At 38.0% G+C, this 26,055-nt stretch overlaps 2 protein-coding genes across 10 annotated transcripts in view; both read right to left on the bottom strand.

The window, feature by feature from the left end:
- Nucleotides 1-10,025: 10,025 nt before the first annotated feature.
- LOC135093450 (uncharacterized) lies at nt 10,026-12,174 on the bottom strand. Its single transcript, XM_063992729.1, has 3 exons — nt 11,991-12,174; nt 11,606-11,785; nt 10,026-10,171 (listed from the first exon to the last, which is right to left on the bottom strand). Exons 1-3 carry the CDS (start codon nt 12,172-12,174, stop codon nt 10,026-10,028), a joined length of 510 nt encoding a protein of 169 aa, XP_063848799.1.
- Nucleotides 12,175-13,802: 1,628 nt separating this feature from the next.
- Nucleotides 13,803-26,055, bottom strand: part of LOC135093526 (uncharacterized) — a 39,319-nt gene continuing 27,066 nt past the window's right edge. For 7 of the 9 annotated variants that reach the window (XM_063992836.1, XM_063992838.1, XM_063992841.1 and 4 more), the window contains 8 exons: nt 21,492-21,599; nt 21,063-21,191; nt 20,559-20,714; nt 19,782-19,912; nt 19,332-19,438; nt 14,578-14,705; nt 14,224-14,425; nt 13,803-14,024 (listed from right to left, as the gene is read on the bottom strand). In XM_063992836.1, the coding sequence (XP_063848906.1) occupies nt 14,689-14,705; nt 19,332-19,438; nt 19,782-19,912; nt 20,559-20,714; nt 21,063-21,149 (498 nt within the window). In that variant the 5' untranslated portion in view covers nt 21,150-21,191; nt 21,492-21,599 and the 3' untranslated portion in view covers nt 13,803-14,024; nt 14,224-14,425; nt 14,578-14,688. The remainder of the gene's footprint in view (nt 14,025-14,223; nt 14,426-14,577; nt 14,706-19,331; nt 19,439-19,781; nt 19,913-20,558; nt 20,715-21,062; nt 21,192-21,491; nt 21,600-26,055) is intronic. The other 2 variants (XM_063992843.1, XM_063992844.1) reach the window with 2 other exon arrangements.

Below are 26,055 nucleotides of genomic sequence, written 5' to 3'. Positions count from 1 at the left end.
GGTCTCCGTAGCTGACTCTATTTTTATACAGCAGTTTTTTTTTTTTTTTCTACCGGTACAAATTCGTTCTAACTAAAGCTCACCAGCTTGAGGATGGTGTGTCGCAAGGGAGTATACTCAGTGTCATCCTTTTCGCTGTGACTATAAACAGTGTTATTGATGTGCTTCCAGAAGGAGTTCATGGTAGCTTATATGTCGATGACTTGTCGATCTCCTTTTCTGCGGCGCGAATGCCTTTGATTGAGATGAAGTTGCAGTTAGCAATTAGCAGGGTTTCTCTTTATTGGGCTACAACTGGGAGATTTTGTTTCTGGTCTTCGAAAATTGTGGCCTTGCATTTTTGCCATCTTTTTTTGGTGTTCAATCTGATCCAGATCTCTATTTATAAGATAGAAGAATTTCTTGTGTGGAGGAAACAGGTTTCCTGGGATTTATATTTTACAGACACCTGAATTGGGTACGTCACTTTCATTATATGGCAGCATACATGAAGGCTTTGTCACTCCTTAGAGTCTTGGCTCATACCTCATCGGGTGCTGACAGACAGACCCTCCTCCACTTGCACCGAGCTCTTATTCCGTCTAAGCTGAAGTATGGTTGCGAGATTTATTTATCTGGCACTGATGCCTGACTTCATGTGTTGGACTTGGTGCACCGTGCGGGTGTTTGCTTGGCAACTGGTGCGTTCCGCTCGTCCCCAATTCCTAGGTTACTGGTAGATGCTAGGGTCCTCCCGCTGGACTTCCGTCACCAGTCTTTATTATTGAGGCGCTGGTATCGTGATCTTTCCGCTGTTCAACATTTTAACTCATCTTCCGCCCATCCACTTGTTTTATCGAATCTTGAATGGCTCCACCTTCTACGTAGTGGAGGCTTTCTTTCATACATCAGGATGTAGGACGAGAAGCAATTTTAGAATGTGGACCTCAAGAAAACTGTGGCAGCATATACCGAATCCCGTTTCCATTTTCTCACCCACAATTTCGTACATCCTTGCTTTCTGCTTCCTGTTGATTGCAAATTATTGTTATGGGTAGTCTTTTGACTTGGGGTCTCGTTTTTCTTCGAGAGGTGTTAACAGTCTATAATTTTGTGTTTGTAATGCATTGTGGGAGCGGTTGTCGACATGACGGAGCAGGCCGAGGCAACGCTGGCCTCGCTCCGGGTCAAGCTAAGCGACTATTACCTGAAGTTAGGTTACCTGTGTGTCGTGGGCGGTGGATTTACTGTGACGTGTGGTTGACTTATGAAATTAATTTACGGTATTTTGTTGTGCTAGGAGGAATGGACTATGGTGCTAGCTTTCTGTGTTGTGAACAATCGCAGTCTGAGCTATGGGATTTGTCCTGAGATTAGATGTTGATAGGTGTGGGTGTGAAGCGGTATGTGGTTGTGAGTGAAGGTGTAGGTGTGTGAGCGGGATGCCATGGGGATATTGATATTGTGCTTCTGTGTTGGATGATGGTGGATTGTGAGCGGTAATGTAAGTGGAGTAGGCGTGTGACCAAGGTGTACTGGGAATGTGAGTGACTCTGCAGGTGAGAAGTGGTGTTCACTGATTTCAGGAAGTGGTGCTGATGTAAGAGAGGAGTGAAATCGGTGGGTTTATTGGTATTGTTATATATCTCAATTGTTATATTTTCTTATTTCAATATATTTATTAAGATGAGTGGCTCACTTCTTAGTTGCTTTTCTTCGCTCAGTGACATTTAACAGGTGAGTTACGAGACGGTGTAATGTAAATATATTTATTACACACATATAAAGCCACATCAGAAGACTAGTGATAATATTATACTAATTAAGCTCCAAAATAATGCAACAAGTACTTGTTATATGTATTTGCCTGTGCTTGTTGCTTTGAAGGATCTCCTTTAAAAGAAAATGATAAATTATTATTATGGCAATGGAAACAATATATCATCCACAATCCCCTCGTTCACACTCCCTGCGAGTGGTGTGCTACAGGACGTTGTCGCATCGATGGGTTGAAAGCTTCACATTTCTCCCATACACAGTCTTCACCTGTTCCGTTCCAAATTGGCCATAGATGAATATGAAGTCAGAGGGATAGTTGAGGGAGCGAAGGGAGTACAGATACGAGATGATCATTGCAGGACCACCGCACATAACAATCTGTAAGGCAACAATAGTAAGCTTATTAATGTACTGTTGTGGTGCCGCTGGTGCACATGTGTACCGTCCCGCCGATGTCACCACCTGTACCGGGAATGGTACGTCCTTTTCCCCTCCTGCCTCATACAGGATGGGAATATGGAGTGAAAGAGTTACATTCTGCAGAGTTGGACGTTTATTCTAGTTTTGTTACCTAACATCTCTACAACCCACAGCTCCGTCTGGCACCTGGAGGGCACAACGATGATTTGTGAAGGAGCACCTTGTGGTGTTCATTGCATATAGAAATTTCGATTCTAGTCTCGGAAACACCTCCAGATAAGTAACTTCTGACGGAGATCTTTCCTGATTTATGAGATTTCTTCGTCTTCGTTTTGCCGTATTTTACATATTTTGACTTATCGAGCGAGGAAAATGCACGAATTATATCTCATGACTAACTTCATATATGGGATAGCCAGTTTAAGTTGGCATCATCAGACTCAGCAGTGATTGTGGAATAAAAAAAAAAAGTGGTTTATAACGAGCTGACCTGTGAAGATGTTAAAAAAAATGTTTTTAATATGTTTTACTTATGGTCTCTATTTTCATCAGTTTATCAATGACTGCTGAAATATATTATTACATTAATTAGGAAAAACTCTTTTTAACACGATGGTGTGAACAGAATAGAGATAAACCTCCACATATTGGAAATACAGAGTTATTTATAGTAGCAACATGTCACTCGCCTCATCCACCAGGGCGGAGCATCACTTGGCGTGACGTTATGTAAGCAGGCTTTCTATGACCAGTTCTGCGACGTGTCTAAAAATTAGAACCTTTCCAGCCACTGGGGAAAGTTAAAGGACCTATTTCCTGGTTTGATATATAATTAAGGTGATACTGAGTGTGCTCGCTTCTGAGTCTTGTCCTGCACTGCCCTCTCAATGGAGGGGTCAGGCAATATTTATTTGGTACAAGTCATACGTACACATAGTGGGTTAACAGCTCCGACTTCAAAACAGCGTGAGACGAAACCGGAAGAATTAACACAGGCAGATGTGATAAACCATGAGAGGAAAAGGAAAGGAATATATTTGTACTAGTGTTTTTTCAAGGGACACTTGGAGAGGGTGAGTGGGGTCGAGTATTATGTACCGAAACAATATATACTACTACTACTACTGCTACTACTACTACTACTACTACTACTACTACTACTACTACTACTACTACTACTAGCACTACTACTAGTACTACTACTACTTCTACTACTACTACTACTATTTAAGAGGGTCACTGGCTAAAGGAAAACAAAACCGAAAAAAAAAGTCCCACTTAGGCGCCAGTCCAGAAAAAAAGACGTCAAGAGAACCATTAATAAAATGAACCATAAGTTTCTTAAAACCTCCTTCTTGAAAAGTTCAAGTCATATCAAAAAGAAAATAAAGAAGCAGGCAGGGAGTTCCAGAGTTTACCAGAGAAAGGTATGAATGACTGAGAATACTGGTTTACTCTTGCACTAGATTGGTGGGCAGAATAGGGGTGAGAGAAGGAGGAAAGTCTTGTGCAGCGAAGCACAAGGAGGAGGGAGGAATGCAGTTAGCAAGATCAAAAGAGCAGTTCGCATGAAAATAGCGATGAGAGAGAGGCTGAAGACAATCAATTAGAAGAGAGCAGCTGATGGAATGAAAAGCTTTTAATTCCACCCTGTCTAAAATAGAAGTTTGAGTAGAACCCTCAAATACTTGTGAAGCATACTCCATACAAGATAGATAAGACCCCTTTACAGAGTTAGCAGTTGGAGGGCAGGGGACTCAGAACGCCTAACTTCATAAAAAGCTGTTTTACCTAGAGATGAGATATGAAGTTTTCAGTTTAGATTATAAGTAAAGAACACAGTGAGGATGATCGGTATAGAAGAATAGGGCAGCTGAGTGTCACTGAAGAAGAGGGGATGGTTGTATGGAAGGTTGTATGGAGTTTTTGAGGCATTGAACAGTAATAAGTTTGCTCTGCTTCAATCAGAAATTTTGGAGAGATCAGAAGTCAGGCGTTCTGTGGCTTTCTTACATAAATTGTTTACTTCCTAAAGGGTTGGATGTCTAGAAAAAGACGTGGAAAACAGCAGGGCAGTATCATCGTCGGAGTGGACAGGGCCATAAGTTTGGTTTAGAAGGTCATTGATGAATAACAGGAATAGAATGGGTGACAGGACAGAACCCTAAAGGAAACCACTGTTAGTAAATTTAGGTGAGGAACAGTACCCATCTGCCACAGCACCCATAGAACCGACAGAAAAGAAACTTGAGAAGTTACAGCAAGAAGGAAAGAAGCTGTAGAAGGGTAGTTTGAAAATCAAATCTTTGTGCCAGACTCTATCAAAACTTTTTGATATGTCTACAAAAGGTGCACCAAACTCTCTAAAAGAGTACAAACAAGACTGAGTAAGGAAAGCCAGATCACCAGTAGAGCCGCCTTGACGGAACCCATACTGGTCTTCGGATAGAAGGATATCAAGTGATAGATGTTTCAGGATGCTCCTGTTGATGCCAGATTAAAAAAAAATAGATAGGCAGGAAGTTAAAGCAATAAGACGGTATTTTGAGAGATTACAACGGTCACCCTTTTAAGGAACAGTAGGTAACCTTCCAGCAAAAAATGAAAGTTAGATGTTGATAGACAGAGTTGAAAAAGTTCCACTAGACAAGGTGCAAACATGGAGGCACAGTTTCGGAGAAAAATAAAAGGGACCCCATCATGTCCATATGCCTTCCGTGGGTTTAGGCCTGCAAGGGCAATAAATAAATAAATAAATAAATAAATAAATAAATATATATATATATATATATATATATATATATATATATATATATATATATATATATATATATATATATATATATATATATATATATATATATATATATATATATATATATATATATATATATATCAATACGAAGGATTTTGATGGGTAGCATGAAGTACTCAGAGGGTACTCCAAGGAATAGTTTATTGCAAGGATTTGAGCGAAGATTTCGGCCTTAGAAAAAGATGAGATTACAGTGGTACCATCAGGTTGAAATAAAAGAGAAAATATTAAGAAGATTGAAGATATTTTTGAGTAGGTAGGTGCCGAAAGTAACGAGGAGAGTTAGACATTGAAAGATTAAGACACTTTCTATTAATGAATGAGTTTTTGGCTAGTTGCAGAAAAAGACTTAGCATGAGAAATAAAAATATAAAGCAGAAATATAAAGCACATGAGATTCTTGTGACGGAAGGTTCAAGTACCTTTTTGTCGTCCACCTCTCTATCAGGCTGTGTTATAGACCAAGGTTTGGAAGGTTAAGGTAAAGAGAAAGAGTGAGGATTGTACGCCTCCATGCCAGACACTATCACCTGTATTATGCTCTCAGCACACAGAGACGGGTCTCTGACACGGAAGCAGTAGTCATTCCAAGGAAAATCTGCATAAAACCTCAGATTCCCCAACGAGCAGAGACAAAACGCCATAGGCACCTCCGCTTTGAGGGATCCTGAGAAAGGATCAGAATGATATGACAAGATACAGATGCGAAATTGTGATCCGAGGAGTAGACAGGGTGACACGTTAAGCAGAAGGATAAGAGGTTAGGAAAGGGTCAAGAATTTTTGGTGCGTCTCCAAGACGGTCATGAATACGAGTAGTGTTTTGCATCATTTCCTCTAGGTCGTGGATGATAGCAAAGTTAAAACATAGTTGAATAGGATGGTCAGTGAAGGGAAAGGAAAGTCAAACTGGTGGTGAACACTGAAGTCTCCAAGAAAGGAGATTTCCTGCAAAAGGCAAGAGATTTAGAATGTGCTCCACTTTTGAAGTTAAGTAGGCAAAGAATTTCTTATAGTTGGAAGAGTTAGGTGATAGGTATACAGTACAGATAAATTTACTCTGACTCTGTAGTCCCAGATGGTGAATAATTCTAAAGATTGAATAGCGTGGGCACGAGAGTAGCTTAAGTTGTTGCGCACATAAACGCTACATCCAGCTTTGGATTGATAACGAGGATAGAGAAAATAAGTAGGAAGAGAAAAGGAGCTACTGTCAGTTGACTTTGATGAACTGGTTTCAATTCATCCAAGGAAAAGAAAATGAGATCTAGTAGAGGAGAGGTGGTGTTCTACAGATTGAAATTTAGATCTTAGAGAATGAATGTTGCAAAGTTAATGAAGAAAATGTTGAAGACACTTATAGTCGATACCAAAAGAGCAGTCCGACACATCTGCGGTTTCCCTGCTCAGATAAGGAGTCCGAGGCTGGTGTAGGAGTCGCCATGATAGTTTTGAATTTTGAGTGAAGGGTGTGTATGTGTAATTACGTGCATGTGGTGTGAAGGAAGAGAGTTGTCTTTAGGATGCAGGCTTTGACTGCCCCCTTTTATGATGAGACACAAAGGGAAACGTTCAGTGAGGTAACAACTGGGCTTAATGTAAACTTCACAGAACCCTCTGATCCAGTGCTTAAGAATTCAATGGTAGTAATTATTATTTTGCCAGATGTCTACTGCCTCCTTTTCCTCGAAGTGCTTCTATTACTGCTACTACTAGTACTACTACCACAACAATAAATACTACTACTACTACTACTACTACTACTACTACTACTACTACTATTATTAATAATAATAATAATAATAATAATAATAACAATAATAATAATAATAATAATAATAATAATAATAATAATAATAATAATAATAATAATAATAATAATAATAATATCTGCATCCCAAAGGAATCAGGTGGTGGACATCACGTCACTAACTCTTTTTTTAAGTATTCCTCGAGAAAATATCCGTACAAATACATTCTTTTCCCTTTCCTCCCATGGATTATCACATCGGAATATATTAATCCTTCCGTGTCCGTCTCACTCTCTTTTCAAGTCGCCGATGTTAACCAACCACGTGGACCTATGATTTATAGCAAATAAATATATCTAACCTCTCCATCGAGAGAACAGTGCAGGACAAGACTCTGTAACGACCACACTCTGTATCATCTCATATGTACATCAAATAAAGATGCACCTCCTTTACCCCATACACTTATGAAGGAGGCGGGATGGTAGGAGAAAATACCACCCCTGATACACGTGGTATCATCGGCGGGATAAGAACATAAGAATATAAGAAATAAGGAAAGCTGCAAGAAGCCAACAGGCTTACACGTGGCAGTCCCTGTATGAAATATACCTACCTGTTTCCATCTATTGTCCCCATTCATAAACCCTTCCAATCTTCTCTTAAAGTTCCCTAATGTCTTAGCACTAACAACATGATTAATGAGTCCATTTCATTCATCTATCATTCTACTATATATGAGAACTAATTTATTCATATCTTTTTCTTAAACCTTAATTTTTCAAGTCTGAAACCGTTATTTCTTGTTCTGTCCTGGTTACTGATCTAAGATTTTGCTTACGTCCCCCTTGTTATAACCCTTATACCACTTAAAGACTTCTATCAGGTCCCCTCTTAAGCTACGTCTCTTTAAAGAATCTAAATCTAACAGTTTCATTCTCGCCTCGTAAGGAATACTCGTCATCCCCTGTATACTTTTAGTCATTCTCCTTTTTGCTGATTCTAATAGACCTATATCCTTCCTGTAATGTGGGCAACAGAACTGCACAGCGTAGTCTAGATGAGGTCTGACCAGCGCTAAATATAACTTTAATAATACTTCGGGCCTTTTACTTTTAACATTCGTAAAAATGAATCCTAATACCTTATTTGCCCTGTTTCTGGCATCTATGCATTGCTTTCTTAGATGGAGTTTAGAGATAACTATAACTCCTAAATCTTTTTCGTACTCAGAATCTACTAGAGTTTCGTTGTTTATTGTGTACCTACTTTGTGGGTTTCCTCTACTTACGCTAAGTATTTTGCATTTGTTGATATCAAACTGCATTTGCCATACGTCCGTCCATTCGTTCATGCTATCTAAATCTGCCTGCAAGGCGATGGCATCCGATTCTGACCTAATTTATTTACCTATTTTTGTGTCATCCGTAAATTTACTAATATCACTACTAATTCCACTATCCACTATGGTAAAGTCTGCTCTCTCTCTCTCTCTCTCTCTCTCTCTCTCTCTCTCTCTCTCTCTCTCTCTCTCTCTCTCTCTCTCTCTCTCTCTCTCTCTCTCTCTCTCTCATTATTATTATTATTATTATTATTATTATTATTATTATTATTATTATTATTATTATTACTAATATTATTATCATTATTTATTCTAGATAGAATGAGGAATAAAATACTCCCTGAGACTGGAAATGCACAGTGTGGTTTCATCAAGGAGAAAGATACGAGGAATGCAATCTTCATTCTGAGGATGTTGATGGAAAATAGAAGTGAAGAAAGATCTTTATGTCTGTTTTGTAGATTATGAGAAAGCGTTCGACCGTGTTAAACATGTAGACCTTATGAGAATGCTGGAAGGGTTGGAAATAGATGGTATAAAGATCTTCGACTAATACATAACTTATATTGGAACCAAGAAGCAGAAGTGCGAGTAGGGGATAAAGAGTCGGAAACGCAGAGCATAAAGAGAGGCGTGAGACAGGGATGTGTGATGTCCCCTGATCTCTTCAATTACTACAGTGAAATTATAATGAGGGATTTAAGAGATATGGAAGGAGTAAAATTGGCAGGCACTAACATCAACAACATAAGTTATGCAGACGATGCAGTGCTGCTGGCGGAATCTCACGACAAACTGCAAGACCTGGTTAACACACTAAATAGATCAAGCAAACAGAGAGGCCTAACAATTAACAAAAACAAAAAGTGATGGTAGTATCGAAAGAGGAGTAACCGCCACAAATAAATATATTACTTGATGCGTAAACTTAAACAAACAGACAACTTTAATTATTTAGGAGGCACGATCACATGTGATGGGAAATGTGAGATGGATATAAAGAAGAGAATAGTACTTGCAAAGAATGCATTTGGCCAGATTAAAAACTTGGTGACGAATGTTAAAGTATCAATAGGTACAAGAAGGTTTGTGAAATGTTTTATATGGTCGGCTTTGTTGTACGGCTGTGAGTCCTGGACAATGAGAAAGGCAGATGAGCAAAGACTTCAAGCAGCTGAGATATGGTTCTGGAGGAGGATGCTTAAGATATCTTGGACAGAAAGAAGAACAAATGAAGAAGTGTTGCAAGGGGTGAGTGTTGGAAGAGAGTTGATGAGTACGGTTAGTAGTAGACAGATGCGCTTCCTGGGCCATGTTATGAGAACAGAGGGACTGGAACATCTATCTCTTACTGGTAAAACAGAAGGCAAGAGACCACAAGAAAGACCAAGACAGAAGTACATGGATGGACTGATGCGAGTGATTGGAGGAGGAATGTCTGTAGCTCAGTTGATACAAGCAACTAGAGATAGGGAGCAATGGTTGCCAACGTCCTATGGGATATGGCACGTCAGTAAGTATTATTATTATAATTATTATTATTATTGTTTTTATTATTATTATTATTATTATTATTATTATTATTATTATTATTATTATTATTTTTATTATTATTATTATTGTTATTATTACTTTTATTATTATTATTATTATTATAACAGTTATTATTATTATTATTATTATTATTATTATTATTATTATTATTATTATTATTATTTTATTATTATCATTATTATTATTATTATTATTATTATTATTATTATTATTATTATTATTATTATTACTATTATTATTATTATTATTATTATTACCACTATGACTATAAATATTATTGCTGTTACACTCTACGGCTATTATAATGATTGGCGTAATAACCACCACTCCTATTATAGTCTTCACTCTCTCTTTACCTGTCAATCAGTAATCAAACATGCTAGTAATCATGACACAATTACCTTGTGTTTCTCCATATTAGGTTTTGCGACATGTTTGTCAAGCATCTGTGAGCTAATGAATCCCTCTTCACCCTCCCACTCTTCCGGCGCCTCACCCAGTGTGTACACCACCTGCAGGCGACTGTCTTGTTCTGTCAATGAAAAGTAGTCCGGGCAATTGGCATAAAATATTTTGCATCACATATCAAATACAACAGAAAGGGACTAGCTGCTCTCTATGCAGGCATTTGAGCACACATTGTCGTGCGATGTAGGTGTGAACCTGTTTTAACCGATTCATTAACTCCAGCAGGGAAACCCAGCAGGATTGGACATCCCTTATTTTCATCTCTTTCCAAAATGCTCGTGTTTCTTTTAATAATTCTCCCCTTGGCCTTCGATATGTTTCATAAAGTCTTTAAGTAGGTATTAAGTTCGGTTATATTGCTATTGTTAACATTTCAATATATTTTACTTTAAGCATATTTTAGTGACCAGGATGAGATAGTGAGATGACTACCAAAATCGCTTATGGGGGTTCAGGGCTATCAATGCGTTCTTCCTTTCCTTAACATAACTGATCTGAGGTCACCCCTCCTTGCCTGTCATTCGTTTCGACCATTGCTTCACTATTGTCTGACCACAACAGTGTACCTTCCTTCCCATACAAGGGAAGTGTACACCCTCCAGATTTTTTGCATGTGAAATGTATGATCTTATGAGGAGGTATATTTACGTTAACTTTTCTTTATATATATATATATATATATATATATATATATATATATATATATATATATATATATATATATATATATATATATATATATATATATATATATATATATATATATATATATATATATATATATATATATATATATATATATATATATATATATATATAAAACATAAGTTTCTCTCTCTCTCTCTCAGTTTCTCTCTCTCAGTTTCTCTCTCTCTCTCTCTCTCTCTCTCTCTCTCTCTCTCTCTCTCTCTCTCTGTCTCTCTCAGTTTCAGTTTCTCTCTCTCTCTCTCTGTCTCTGTCTCTCTCAGTTTCAGTCTCTCTCTCTCTCTCTCTCTCTCTCTCTCTCTCTCTCTCTCTCTCTCTCTCTCTCTCTCTCTCTCTCTCTCTCTCTCTCTCTCTCTCTCTCTCTCTCTCTCTCTCTCTCTCTCTCTCTCTCTCTCTCTCTCTCTCTCTCTCTCTCTCTCTCTCTCTCTCTCTCTCTCTCTCTCTCTCTCTCTCTCTCTCTCTCTCTCTCTCTCTCCTGCTCACAGCTAATAGCTTAATTTGATTGTAATCCCATGTTCCAGGATTTTTTCTCTCCCTTTTGCTCCGATATGTTCATCTTTTTTCTTTATTTTTGTATTACTCTGCGTGCTTTGCCTGTTATATGTGTACATGATATTAATTTAATATATTACATTCTTAATTTTTGTATTGACTTTTCCAGACATGAAAGCAATTCAGTTAACTAATACCAAGATTTGAAAAACAATTCCTTATTTCGATCTTGATTAATACTAACTATCTCCCAAACAATATATTGCGACATTGTCTAACCATAGCAAGAGCAAATGCTTACCTCTATACTTATCCAATTCTTCTTTGTATAGTATATCATTGTAGTTTTCAGAGAAGTAGAGCAATTTAATGTTGGTTTTGTCTGCTGAGTTCTTCAGGATGAGCGGACAAGCTGCATACTGGGTGTGATTTCTCCTCCGGAGGCCAGCAGAGTCGATTCGTGCAGTTGGTTCGGCGTGTACTCGAACCGTCCACAAGGAACCTGAAACTCCATCCTGTCACCTGCAAGTAAGTTTTCATAAGATTACCAACACTTGTGAAATTTGCCACCTATTTTTTTTTTTTTTGACACTAAAATGGAAATTGAAAATTATATGCCTCATAAATATAAAGTAAAATATGCCAAACTGAACTGAAATGACCAGGAATATCTGAATGATGCCTACCTGGCTTTAATGCCTTGAAGTGTTGGGACATGATGCCATGGCTTTCAAATCTTAGCACTATTTCAATGACGCCAAACTCATCAGGGGGAGACACAGAAGAGAAGTACCGCACATGTTCCTTGCCGCTGATGATTGACTTGGTCTGCAGCAACTCATCCATGTTTATCATTGCTTTCACCTCCATGTTTAACACACACACACACACACACTATTGTAAGGTTTAACTAAACATATTTACAAGTGCTGCATATATCATAATATAAATAAAAATAATAATAAAAAATAAAACAAATAATAATAATAATAATAATAATAATAATAATGATAATAATAATAATAATAATAATAATAATAATAATAATAATAATAATAATAATAATTGTTACGCCCCACCGGGGGATAACGGGGGACTGGCGATTCCTTAGAGGCTGCCGTCCCACACCGCTAACCCAAGTTCAATTCGATCGGCCAATGGCGAGGCATGTCTTTACTCCTCACACCTCTATCCACAGGTGTCGAGCTGGGCACGTATACACTCTACACTTCTAGGCCGGTAATTCTCCCGGATATGCCGGGGGGAGTCACCCTCCCTGTACCCCCGGGTAACCCCACAGCACAGCAGGGCCTCCCTAGAGTCATGCCTTGCGTTGGACTACATCACCCTCGATGATGTTGCTCCTGCAGTGGCCGGGCGTGAACAATCCGTCCGCCACCGTAAACTGCAGTGCCTTTCCTGGGCAGAGGTGCTGGTAAGGGCGTGCATTAGGGCAGTTGTGGCTGTGGGTCACCGTCTTGGCTATGGTACCTCCTCCATGATGATGATGCTCCCGCGGTGGACAAGGCGCGAGCAAGCCGTCCGCTGCCGTCAATTGCACTGTCTTTCCTGGGCAGAGGTGTCGGCCGGGGCGTGCATGAGGGACGTTGTAGCTCAGAGTCATCGGCTAGACTGGTTAGGGTGGTTACCACTGGTCTCTGTTGAGGTTCGTTGGTGAAGGATGGTAATCTACGTCCGTAGAGTTGTCAGGTGCCCAGATGTTACTCGGGTTCATGCGCTGCTGCGCGCACGGCCCACTGGTACGGCACTTGGGACGCTTCCACTTGTGGATATCAAACTAGCTCGCTGCACATTGTCCAGTCCTGTAATACACTCCAACTACCCTCCGGGGTGCCAGAGGGCTCGGTGACGGAGGCGCCAACGGGGAACGTCCCCGGCATGCCGTGAGCACAAGCGTCCGCACTCCCTGAGTTTGAAGACGGAACACCACACGTTAGTCTTAGTCACGATGCACGGAGTCGATCCTCCGCGAGACACTGACGGAGATGATGACGGGAAACTGTCTCAAGGCGGAGGTCGCTGAGCACACGCCATCCACTCACCAGAGACACCTTGTTTCTTTCCTGGTTTGTCCTCGCTTCCCAAGAGGGTTGTTGTTGTTATTCCCAGCGCCGAGCCCACTGTGACAAGGGGTCATGCGGATTGAGCTGGGTCAGCAGTAGCAGCTTTTCATGTAGAGATAGGTCTCTCGCCTGCGTCTACTACCATCTCACAGCTCATGTGCGCGCCCACAGGCGCGTGGATACTTGTGTGTTTGGGTGCGTGTGGGTACGTGCGTGAGAGCTTGTGTGTAAGTGTGTGTGGGTATGTGTGTGAGTGCTTGTGTGTGGGTGCGTGTGTGTGTGTTTGGGGCGTAACAATGATAATAATAACAGATCATAAAACATCTGATTCAAGTTTTGGACACAACTGATCCTATCAAATGTCACGCAGTAAAACATTGTCTTACAGAAATATACGGAAGGACAGGTCATCACTTATTAGTAGTCATTTATTAAAATGGTGGATAGGCTACAGATACACTTAACAGCAATATACCGTCCTGGGAAGCATCCTGTGTGGTCTATGTCTTTAGGCAAAGCAAACGCAAAAGAGGACATCTTGTCAGTAACAGTGACGGTGGATTTAAGGGTGAGGGACACCCAAGTTCTTGGCTTCAGGGCAGGATAGTGGTTCTCTCCATCAGCCGTCTTGATCACCTGAAAGTACAGAAAAAAAAAATCTATTAATAATAATCCCTTATCATTAGTTATGTACATGACATAGTAGTCACAGTTATTACTTTATTTTGTTTCTATATCATCATACCATTGCTTAGCTCCGTTTATATTTCCATTGCGTCAATGGTCAGGATTTTATTTAAATCAACATGTTACACAGCTTCATACTCTTTTCTACCTTATCATTGACAGCAGGTGGACACGTGTTGAACGGGTTATCAAAGTCACTATCTTGGAAAGGATGTTTCAATTCTGTTTTTTTGTTTTTTTTCTTCTCTAGCTCTACTTCCTCCATCAGCTCCTCAACCATTTTTTTTTAATTTTCATAGCTCATCTTTTCAATCTCATGATGAACAATTCTTGTGTTAGGCCTCTGATGCCTGATAAAAAAAAAAAATAACCTAAGATACTTTTGCCAAAAATAAAACATGTATCATATGCACACATACATTAAAGCTTTAGTGGTTGGTAGTAGGAAGGAATCAAAGAGAGACTCGTCATTAGAAATCATCGCAAGTAAAGGATTACTCACCATAATTCAAAAACCTCAAAGTTTTCCAGAACTGTTTTGCCAATTATCTGCTTCACCTTCTCGTTAGAGGGCCCCATCACCCAGCCAGCCTTGCCATCTCTGAGCAGCCGTTCAATACCCAGATGTGTCTACAAAGGGCAACACATCATAACCATACATACAATTTTGGCCAAAATATAAAAAAAAAGATAAAATATTATTAATAATAATAATAATAATAATAATAATAATAATAATAATAATAATAATAATAATAATAATGATGATGATGATAATAATAAAAAAATAAATTAATTAAATAAATAAATAATTAATTACTACTACTACTACTACTACTACTACTACTACTACTACTACTACTATTACTACTACTACTACTACTACTACTACTACTACTACTACTACTACTACTACTACTACAAAACTCATCATAAGGGACAGGTTTGACACTAGGATAGCACAAAATCAGCCACATCAAGCTCAAGACTCCTCTGTCTCCAGCCAAGACCATCAACGTGGGGCTACAGCCGCAATCGAGGATCGCTCACTACACGATGATTCAGCAATGGGAGCCGTGGCTAGGCATGGTTCTGCTGTGGGTGGCACTGCTGGCGAGAGGGTTGGTGAGGTGGAACAGAGTGGTGGGGCGCAAGCTTTCCCACCTCTCCCCGCGCCAACCGACCATGCTGGTTCGCCTGCCGCACGAGCTTCCAGCTTGCGGCCCCAGGAGAACAGGAAAAATCCAAAAAGAAGTGTGAAGAAGTGAATCCCTAGGAAAGTAAAGTAATGTCACTCACTTGAACAATGGCTGCCAATAGCTATCTACCATTTCATTCCATCAGTAATAACGAGTTGGAAAGACTAAATAGCAGTGACACAGTGTATAGGAACTATTTGTGTATTAATGGGCTAGACCAGATTTTATTTAATCCGCTCAACCTAGAACAAGAGATTAATTGTACTATCAACGATGCCTTGATTTTTAATATAGATAACATTACTCAGAAATTTTAAAAATACATTTACTTAGATGATCTGAAAACAAAACTGAAAGAAACTGATGTATTTTCTGTATTAAGTATGAATATAAGAAGCTTAGCAAGTAATCTTCAAATATTAACTGATCAGTGTTTGCCTGAGGAAAACAGTGTTGATATTATGGGATTCTCAGAGACCAGGCTTGACAGTAATATAGAAAACTTATATCAGTTAAAAGGATACAACATGTTTACAATGAACAGAGACAGGAAAGGAGGAGGTGTGTGTATATATGTTTCTAGTATACACAAGTCTTGTATTATAAAGGAGTGTTGTTTAATGGAACAGTTCTTAGAGTGTGTATGTGTGGAAGTGAGTAGAGGTAAGAACACCAATTTGTTTGCATCTGTTTATAGGCCACCAAAGGGGAATTTGCAGGATTTTTTCAATGCATTAAAGAAAATTTTTGATATTGCAGCGACAAAAAGATACAGTGAAACTTATTTTCTCGGAGACTGGAATTTAGATCTACTAAAAACAAATGAACCTGGAGTGCGAGAATTTATGAATTTGATGTATTCACATGGTTGTTTTCCATTGACAACAAAACCTACAAGAGTAACTGATAATTGCACTTCACTAATAGACCATATTTGGACCTCTCATTTTGGAAACAACATAAATAATTACATAATTTATACTGATGTATCAGATCATTTTGCAGTTTATTCACAGTTTAAGAATATATTAAAAAATGCTGATGTATTCGTAGAAAAAAGAATTTTTTCAGACAGGAATATAAGTTTATTTACTGAACAAGTAGCAAATGAAAACTGGTTCGAAATATCAAATACAAATGATGCAAACGATGCATTTGAGAAATTTTATGCGTTATATAGACATAAATTTTATTCTTGTTTTCCAGTAAAGAATGTTAAAGTCGTTGATAAACACAGCAGAAATCCTTACATTACTACTGCATTAAGAAATAGCATAAAGGAGAAACACAGACTCGAAAGACTTGCATCAAAATGGCCAATGACATATGGGCCAAGATATAAAAGCTATAGAAACCAGCTAGTAACCTTGCTGCGTGTTGCAAAAAACAAATACTATCAGGATAAACTTAAGAACCAACAAGGAAACAGTAAATCGATATGGAACACATTAAATAGTCTATTGGGAAGAAATAACAATAAAAGTACAATTGAAATTAAATTGAAAAATAATAATGACTACACTGCTAATGTTTTTAATGATCTTTTTCTGAAAAAGACAGAATCCTCACAACAACAAACAGCTACACCACAAAATTCCCACCGTCAGTTTCTCAACAATCCTGCAAACATTTCACTTTACTTGTGCCCTGTTACTAGAGAAGAAATAAATATGTATTTAAGCAACCTAAAAACAAACACTGCTCCAGGATATGATGAAATTCCACCTAGACTGCTAAAGATTACAGCACAGTACATTGATATACCTCTGACCCACATTATTAATCTCTGTTTTCAGCAAGGTTGTTTTCCCGACAAACTTAAAATAGCTAAAGTGATTCCAATATTTAAGTCGGGTGATGTTGACGATGAAAATAATTATAGACCAATATCTATATTACCATCTATTAGCAAGATATTTGAAAAAGCTATTGTTCAAAGATTAAGGAGGTTCCTGGAAGATTTTGATCTAATATCAAATAATCAGTTCGGTTTTCGTAATAACATGTCAACTGAAAAAGCTATAATGCAATTTACAAGTAAAATTTACAGTAATTTGGAAAGGAAACGTTATGTAGCAGGCATATTCTTAGACCTTTCGAAAGCCTTTGATACACTGAATCATGCAATTTTACTTGATAAGCTCTACAATAGTGGAGTAAGAGGAACACCATTAAAATTATTAGAAAGTTATCTAACTAATAGGAAACAATCAGTATACTGTAATAAAAAATCATCACAACTAAAAGTTATTCACACAGGAGTTCCTCAAGGGTCAATACTGAGCCCATTGCTCTTTTTGACATATATAAATGATATCTCTAATGCCTCTGAAAAATTTAATTATGTATTATTTGCTGATGATACAAATCTTCTTTTACATGATGATAACTTAAATAATTTGCATACTGCCTTGAATACTGAATTAGAGAAAATTAGTAAATGGGTATCTGCTAACAAATTAAAGGTAAATGTTACAAAAACAAATTATATATTATTTCAAAATCGATCTGTGGAACATAGAATGAGGACAGTTTATATGGAAGGATGTGAATTGAAAAGGGTTTCATGTACAAAATTTTTAGGGGTTTTAATTGATGAGAATTTAAACTGGAAAAACCATATACAATCACTCTGTTTGAAATTGTCAAAAATTTGTGGGGTATTGTACAAAATTCGTCGTAACCTAACAATTGATGCCTTGAAAAATCTATATTACTCACTATGTTATCCTCATTTTATATATTGTTTATCATTATGGGGTTGTACATGGCCTTCAGTTGTAAAAGAAATTATTGTAATGCAGAAAAAGATTTTAAGAACCATTACATTCAAAAGAAAACATGATTCCACACAGTTTTTGTTCACTGAATTGAAATTACTGAAATTTGATTACCTATTGCAATACTTTTGTCTTTTATCTGTTTATAATGACTTAAATGAAATTAGGAGTACCAGGAAATTGTTTAGATATATTCATCATAGCCAAGGAACTAGAGGAAATAATATCAACTTGATTTGTCCACAACATAGAACAACATTGTATAAATTTTCAATACATTGCTTTGGACCTACGTGTTGGAACGCTTTACCTGATGATTTGAAGACTATAACTAATTTCAGTATATTCAAAAGTAAACTTAAAAAACATTTTCATAAATTGCAAAGTCTATCAATTAATGCACAATAATGTCAAATGCAGTTCTTTTTTTTTTATGGAAAGGTGTGATTATTAATGTCATGATTGTCTGTAGGATGTAAGTTTTTGTCTTAAATTGTTTGTAATATAATTATTAATCTTAATTTATTACCTATTGCCGTCATGGAAACATGTATTACTGTAATTAATCTATGTCATGTCTGCTTAAGAGCTTAGCTCAGCAGACTAATGCCTCAACAATACCTGTACATAACTGTTCATTGTATATACTGGTGATATGGCAATAAACTAAACTAAACTAAACTAAAAAACTACTACTACTACTACTACTACTACTACTACTACTACTACTACTACTACTACTACTACTACTACTACTACTACTAATATTATTATTATTATTATTATTATTATTATTATTATTATTATTATTATTGTTATTATTATTATTATTATTATTATTATTATTAATCCGTACGATAAACTAGATATGGAGTGTGTAAGATGTCTCAAAACAATTTGATCAATTGATAGGGAGGAAAAATTAAAATATAAAATTGAGGCAACTAAAAAAAATAAATAAATACTTGCAAAAAGACAAGTTTCTGAAACAAATCTGAGCTATAAATAGGCCTTTACCACATCTGCGGAGTCACATTGCTGTTGCAAAGTTGTTTATGGTGCATGACATTTTTAGTGTACGCTCTCGTAATTATCCAATTTTACCCTTGTTTAGGACAAGATTCCATATTTACCAAAACCTCTACTTTACAAGTATTTATTATGCCGCAGAACTTCCGGGGACGAGAACGTAGCCTTATTGGAGAGCGAGATCTGTTTGTATAATCAAAAGTTAGGTAATGCTTTATCTTTATCTGTGTCGCAGCTCAGAGCCTCACCTTGTACCCTGTCCCCACCACAAGCATGTAGCATCTTGTCTGTCACATCGCTGACCACCTTAGAAGCAGAATACTTATGTTGCCTTAAGCAATGCACATATTTTCCTCTGAAAGAACAGTTTTCATTTAATTCCAAGATGTTTTTGAAATATATTAAACATGCCATGAACAATGTATGAATTTCGTCTCAGTTAGTGGCACATAATATTCAGTAAAAATTCTAACTGTCAGTAAAAATGTTCTAATTTTAATTATGACCAAATTTACCGTAAAGATGGACGTTTCAATATATCAGTTGAGAGCTTACATATAACAAACAAAAGTTAAGTTTTCTTTGAAATAACAAGCAGAATGAAGATATGTAAATAACTCCAATGTATAAATGATATTCACACAATAAAAGATAAATAAAAAAAACTTGCATGTCTAAGAATGTAGGTGAACACTTGCCTTGCAACGAATGCTTTATCTTCGTGCAGCCTCCAGTCGTTGTTGTTGGTCTCCTTATCCATGGCATCAGCAAGCAAGATGCCCTGGCAGCCTACTGAGTTGACGTCGCACACTGCCTCTCCAAAGAAATCCTAAGGTGAGAGATTCCTGTTTACATACACTCTGCACATATACATGCTCAGTAATTCACTATTCTCAGATAGCATTACAATATTTATAAATTTCGGCATGAAACTTTCTGTAGGGATGTTACATGTGAGAGACTTTAAGTGTAACATAATTTTAGATTACTTCGTTTCACCTGTCTATCTAATGACGGACTGTGGGCAAATTATGTAAAAATTGTATTTCTTTATAGATGTGGAACATGAAAAGTAAAGAAAATGGATGGATGTAAAGTATAAGACACATTCAAGATGAAATCGTTATATAGTAGAGATGGACATGGGTACGAATGAATACGTGAAGAGTAGAATGAAACATGAATGCATTGGTAATGTGTTGAAATGAAGCATATGAAAACATTGCAGGATACTATTTAAGTGAAAAAGGTTAATGCTAACAGCAGATCTATGACTTGCCAGTGTGGAAAAACAAGGACAAAGTCATAGCTGAACCAAGATGTTGCGAAAGATCACGTAAAACAGAAAACTTGCATAAAAAATGGGTGACACTACCAAAAATCTTTCAAAATAAACCAAAATAACACTGCAGTTGGGTCGTATGTCTACATCAGATCGCCTGTTTGGTGTGAGGAAGTAGGATAAAAGTGTTCACCTGGACAGACGGGTGATCACACACCCTCATGCCTACGTTTGCATGAGCCTTGTGGGTGACGTGTTTCTTTGCTACGTCAATGGATGCCAGTGAAATGCCAATCCAACACGCAGAGGTGAACAACAAGTGGTAAGGGATAATAGTTTCATCATTACTCTGTAAAAAGGATGAAGATACTTTTACCATGGACATCCTTTTTATAAGGAAAGGTGATAGAGTTTTGTATATATAGAAAAGATTAAGCATTTTCCTTTACTTTAACACAGTTTTCTTGTTTATAGTTCTTGTATAGTTTATAGTATATACCTGTATAGTTATAGTATAGTTTATAGTTCTTGTAAACTCCGACTTCTTTAAGAAGTCGGAGTTTACTTTCCCATATACACCCTACAAACTATAAGATACCTATTAGCTAGAACTTTGGGCACTCTCTTATCGTGCATATATTTTCTCTTTTCATATATTTAGTAAACATAAAAAATGGAAATGGACTTTAATACTTACACGTTTACCTTCACCGCGAGAGCCAATCATCCTGTCAATGTTGAATTTTCCCTCTATTACTATAGGTCCAGACATGTTGTCATGCATCCCTAGGGCACTCCAGTCCCCAGTGTTGGCTCGAACTTCATTCTGGAAAGACTCCAAGTTACATTTCTAACCACGTGCTGGGGAAAACAAACGCTATTTAACGCCCTTTTTTTTCCAGTTTTGAAATTTCTATCCATTTATTTTAGAAACTCTTATCTAATATGTACAGAATATGTAACAATGAGGAAAGGGTATGAAGACAAAAAAATAAAATAAATAAATAAAATGTGGTAAACAATGAGAAGCTGGACACAATATGAGTGACTTACTTTAAAGACCAAGAAGCAAGAGAAATCAGAGTAATCGCCTACAAAGCCTGGATTGAGAGTTTGGATGACGTACCAGTCTGACCAGCACTGGTGGCCCAGGAAGCTAACTTGAGCAGCTGTACGGTCTCTTCGTCAAGGCATTTCCCCTTGGAGGACATTATTTGGAATTGAGAGTGCCCACCTACACAATAAATAAATAAATAAATGTTATTATATATATAAAATTTCATCAAGAATAGAATTCAATTACTTTTGGCGCAAGGATAGGGAGATTCTCACCTCCCACTGCTCCTGCCCAACTATGGGATTTATTATGAGCCCACAGTAGAACTGCATCCCTAGAATGAGGCAGTAGGCACCTGCCGAAACGATAATTACTCCCAGTGAGGCCTAAAACACTGGATCAGGGGATGCTGTGAACTTATCATTAAAACCAGCAGTTTCCCTTTGTTTCCCTTTGTGTCTCACACCACAAGGGGGCATTCACAGCCTATCCTCTAAAGACAACTCTCTTCCTCCACACAAAACTACAAACACTTAATAACACACACACACACCCTTCACTGAAAAATTCAAAATTATCATGGCGACTCCTACAGCAGCCTCGGAATCCCGATCTGGGAAGGGGACCACAAATATCCCCATGTCGGACTGCTCTTCTGATAATGACGCTAAGTGTCTTTGACACTCCACTCATCTTTACTTCATTAACTTCTGCAACATTAGTGGACTAAGATCTAATTTTCAATCTGTAGAACACCACCTCTCCTCCTCTAAACCTCATCTTCTTTTCCTCACTGAAACTCAGGTGTCTTAGGCAACTGACAGTAGCCCCTTTTCTGTTCCCTCCTACTTTTTCTATCGTCATTTTCAATTCAAAGGTGGATGTTGCACTTATGTGCGCAACGAGTTAACCTGCTCTCATGCCCACGCTCTTGAATCTTCCGAGTTTTACACCATCTGGCTACGACTACAGAATCAATCTCAAACAAAATTTATTTGTACTGTATACCTCTCACCTAACTCCTCTGAATAAAAGAAATTCTTTGACTACTCAACTTCCAAAGTGGAGCACATTCTGACCCTCTTCCCTTTTGCAGAGATCTCCATTCTTGGAGACTTCAATGTTCACCACCAGCTTTGGCTTTCTTCTCCCTTCACTGACCATCCTGGTGAACTAGCCTACAACTTTGCTATACTCTACGACCTAGAGCAATTTGTGCAACACACTACTCCCATTTCTGACCGTCTTGGAGATACGCCCAACATTCTTGACCTTTTCCTGACCTTTAATACTTCTGCTTATACTGTGACCCTTTCTTCTCCGTTCGGCTCCTCCGATCACGCTTTCATATCTGTATCTTGTCCTATCGCTCCAATCCCTTCTCAGGATCCCCCTAAGCGAAGGTGCCTCTGGCGTTTTGCCTCTGCTAGTTGGGGGGGGGGGACTTGAGGAGGTATTTTGCTGATTTTCATTGGAATCAATACTGCTTCCGTGTCAGAGACCCGTCTTTGTGTGCCGAGCGCATAACAGAGGTGACAGTGTCTGGTATGGAGGCGCACATTCCTCATTCTTTTTTTTCGACTTAAACCTTACAAACCTTGGTTTAACACCGTTAATCGTGCTATACATGATGAAGAGGCGGCCCACAAAAGATGATTAAGCCTTCCATCACCAGAATTTCATGCACTTTATATTTCTGCCCGGAACCATGCGAAGTCTGTTGTCAAAATCCTTCGAGATCCAACTCCCCTCGTGACTTCTGGCATCTAGCCAAAAATATCTCCAATAACTTTGCTTCTTCTTCTTTCCCTCCTTTACTTCAACCAGATGGCACCACTGCTATCACATCTATCTCTAAAGCTGAAATCGTCGCTCAAATCTTTGGTAAAAAGTCGACGATTTAGGACTTGTTCCTCCATCTCCTCCACCCTCTGACTACTTCATGCTACCTTTTAGAATTCTTCACAGTGATGTTTTTTATGCCCTTTCTGGCCTAAACTCTCGAAAGGCTTATGGGCCTGAAATGGTCCTTCCTATTGTTCTCCGAAACCGTGCCTTCGTGCTTGCACCTTGTCGAACTCTTTTAACTTTAAGCGTCAACATCTACCATTCCTTCTTACTGGAAGTTTGCCTACATTCAGCCTGTTCCTAAAAGGGGTGACCGTTCTAATCCGTCAAACTTCCGTCCTATTGCTTTAATTTCCTACTAATCTAAAGTTTTTGAATCTATCTTCAAGAGGAAGATTCTTAAACATCTATCATTTCACAACCTCTATGGGTTTCGTCAAGGCTGCTCTACTGGCGATCTTCTGGCTTTCCTTACTGAGTCTTGGTCATCTTCTGTTAGAGATTTTGGTGAAACTTTTGCTGTTGCCTTGGATATATCAAAAGCTTTTGATAGAGTTTAGCACAAAGCTTTGATTTCCAAACCACCTTCCTACAGCTTTTACCCTTCTCTCTGTAATTTCATCTCAAGTTTCGTTTTTGACCGTTCTATTGCTGCTGTGGTAGACGGTTACTATTCTTTTACTAAATCTATTAACAGTGGTGTTCCTCAGTGTTCTGTTCTGTCATCCACTCTCTTCTTATTATTCATCAACGAACTTCCAAACCAAACTTCTTGTCGTATCCACTCCTATGTTGATGATACCACCCTGCACTTTACCAGATCTTGTCATGAACGTCCAACACTTGAGGAAGTACGCATTCACGCAGGGAAGCCACAAAACGCCTGACTTCTGATCTTTCTAAAATTTCGGATTGGGGCAGAACAAACTTGATATTGTTCAATGCCTCAAAAACTCGATTCCTCCACCTATTAACTCGACACAACCTTCCAGACAACTATCTCCTCTTCTTCAGTGACACTCAACTGTCCCCCTCTTCTACACTGAACATCCTCGGTCTGTCCTTTACTTATAATCTGGACTGGAAACTTCACATCTCATCTCTAGGTAACACAGCTTCTATGAAGTTAGGCGTTCTGAGACTTCTCCGCCAGTTTTTCTCATCCCTCCAGACGCTAACTCTGCACAAGGGCCTTATCCGTCCATGGATGGAGTATGCTTCACATATCTGGAGGGCTTCCACTCATACCGCTCTTCTAGACATGGTGGAATGAAAAGCTTTTCGTCTCATCTCTAGCTGTCTTCTACCGCTATTTTCATGTTAATTGCCCTTCTGATCTTGCTAACTGCATGCCTCCCTTTCTCCCGCGGCCTCGCTGCACAAGACTTTCTTCTTTCTCTCACCCCTATTCTGTCCACCTCTCTACTGCAAGAGTTAACCAGTATTTTCAGTCATTCATCCCTCTCTCTGGTAAACTATGGAATTCCCTGCCAGCTTCTGTATTTCCATCTTCCTATAAATTGAATTCCTTCAAGAGAGATGTTTGAAGACTCTTATCTTCAATTTTTGACTACCGCTTTGGACCCTTGTCTAGGACTGGCATCTCAGTGGGCTTTTTTTTTAATTTTTTTATTGGATTTTTGTTGCCCTTGGCCAGTGTCCCTCCTACATAAAAAAATAAATAAATAATAAAATAAATAAATAAAATTGGTATAGCCAGACTCGTGAAGGAGAACCTCTAGTTGTCAGCTTCCCTGGAGGAAGTTCACCCTAATCATAAATGATACGTACTACCCGCCAGAGAACGGCATTCTGGAGATACAGTTTTCGCTCCAAACACAGACTTCAAGAGTCATAATGTATCCAATCCCTTAAGGAAAAACAAGGGCATTAAACGAAATGATAATGATGATGTTGATGACGATGATGATTAAAAAAGCAATCGCTCTCTCTGGATGTAGAATTGGCTCTAGCAGATTGGTAAAGACCTAAGTTGCTGTGGGGTCGAGTAGCCAGTTTGGCTTGCACTGAAAGGGTTGGTGGAATAGAGATAAGGAGTGAGATATAATATCAAGCCGCTGTAGGAAGGAATGCCATCTTCTCACAGCTGAAAATTATTAATGGATATGATTAAAGACATTTATCTATAATCTAGAAGTGCACGATGTAGTACTACAAGCATACAGCTTTGCTGGTATTTGCTACAAAGATATTCTGCATACTTGAATTTATTTATATATTTATTTGTTCTATTTATGAAAACTTAGGTGCGTAATATATTAACATCCTCATGATGCCCACCACTGCTACCTTCTCCTCACCCACTCCTCGTGAATTCTTTGAACGATCATATTGAAATTTCCTTTAACCTCTAAACCATGGCGTTAAAATATTTTGACCATGGAATATTTCTAGTTTAGAATAGCTTGATCTTTCATATCTGAGAATATGTGTTTTTCCTCCCGGAACACTGTATATTTATTAGAGATGTATCGGTTGTCCGCATTCGCATCGGTTGAATATCCACATAGTTTTTTTTAACAAACACATCCACATCCACAGTTCTAATAAATCAAACATCCACATTAGAATCTGTATTTATGATGAAATAAAGATGTGGTGATGTGGTGGATAAAGTTTATACATTACAGATTACAGAATACAGAGCTAGCAGAATAAAAAAAAAATCAATTAATCCATATTGACATAATTTTCTACGAAAATTACACTTTTTTTTTTTTTTCCTTTCAAATACCCGCAGCCTAATATGTCAGGAGTTTTGCTG

This window comes from Scylla paramamosain, chromosome 43 (genome assembly GCF_035594125.1).
Source record: "Scylla paramamosain isolate STU-SP2022 chromosome 43, ASM3559412v1, whole genome shotgun sequence".
Classification (NCBI taxonomy): domain Eukaryota; kingdom Metazoa; phylum Arthropoda; class Malacostraca; order Decapoda; family Portunidae; genus Scylla; species Scylla paramamosain.
The sequence above is the reverse complement of the archived record's forward strand: the minus strand, read 5'-3'. Positions and strand labels throughout refer to the sequence as shown.

What these genes read in the sequence shown, in the direction of transcription:
- LOC135093450 (XM_063992729.1), bottom strand. Translation starts at nt 12,174, where the DNA reads ATGGAGGTGAAAGCAATGATAAACATGGATGAGTTGCTGCAGACCAAG. An exon ending in CTTCAAGGCATTAAAGCCAG is followed by an intron (nt 11,786 to 11,990) that starts GTAGGCATCATT and finishes GGACGGTTCGAG; the next exon opens with TACACGCCGAACCAACTGCA. An exon ending in AGAATTGGATAAGTATAGAG is followed by an intron (nt 10,172 to 11,605) that starts GTAAGCATTTGC and finishes TTTCATTGACAG; the next exon opens with AACAAGACAGTCGCCTGCAG.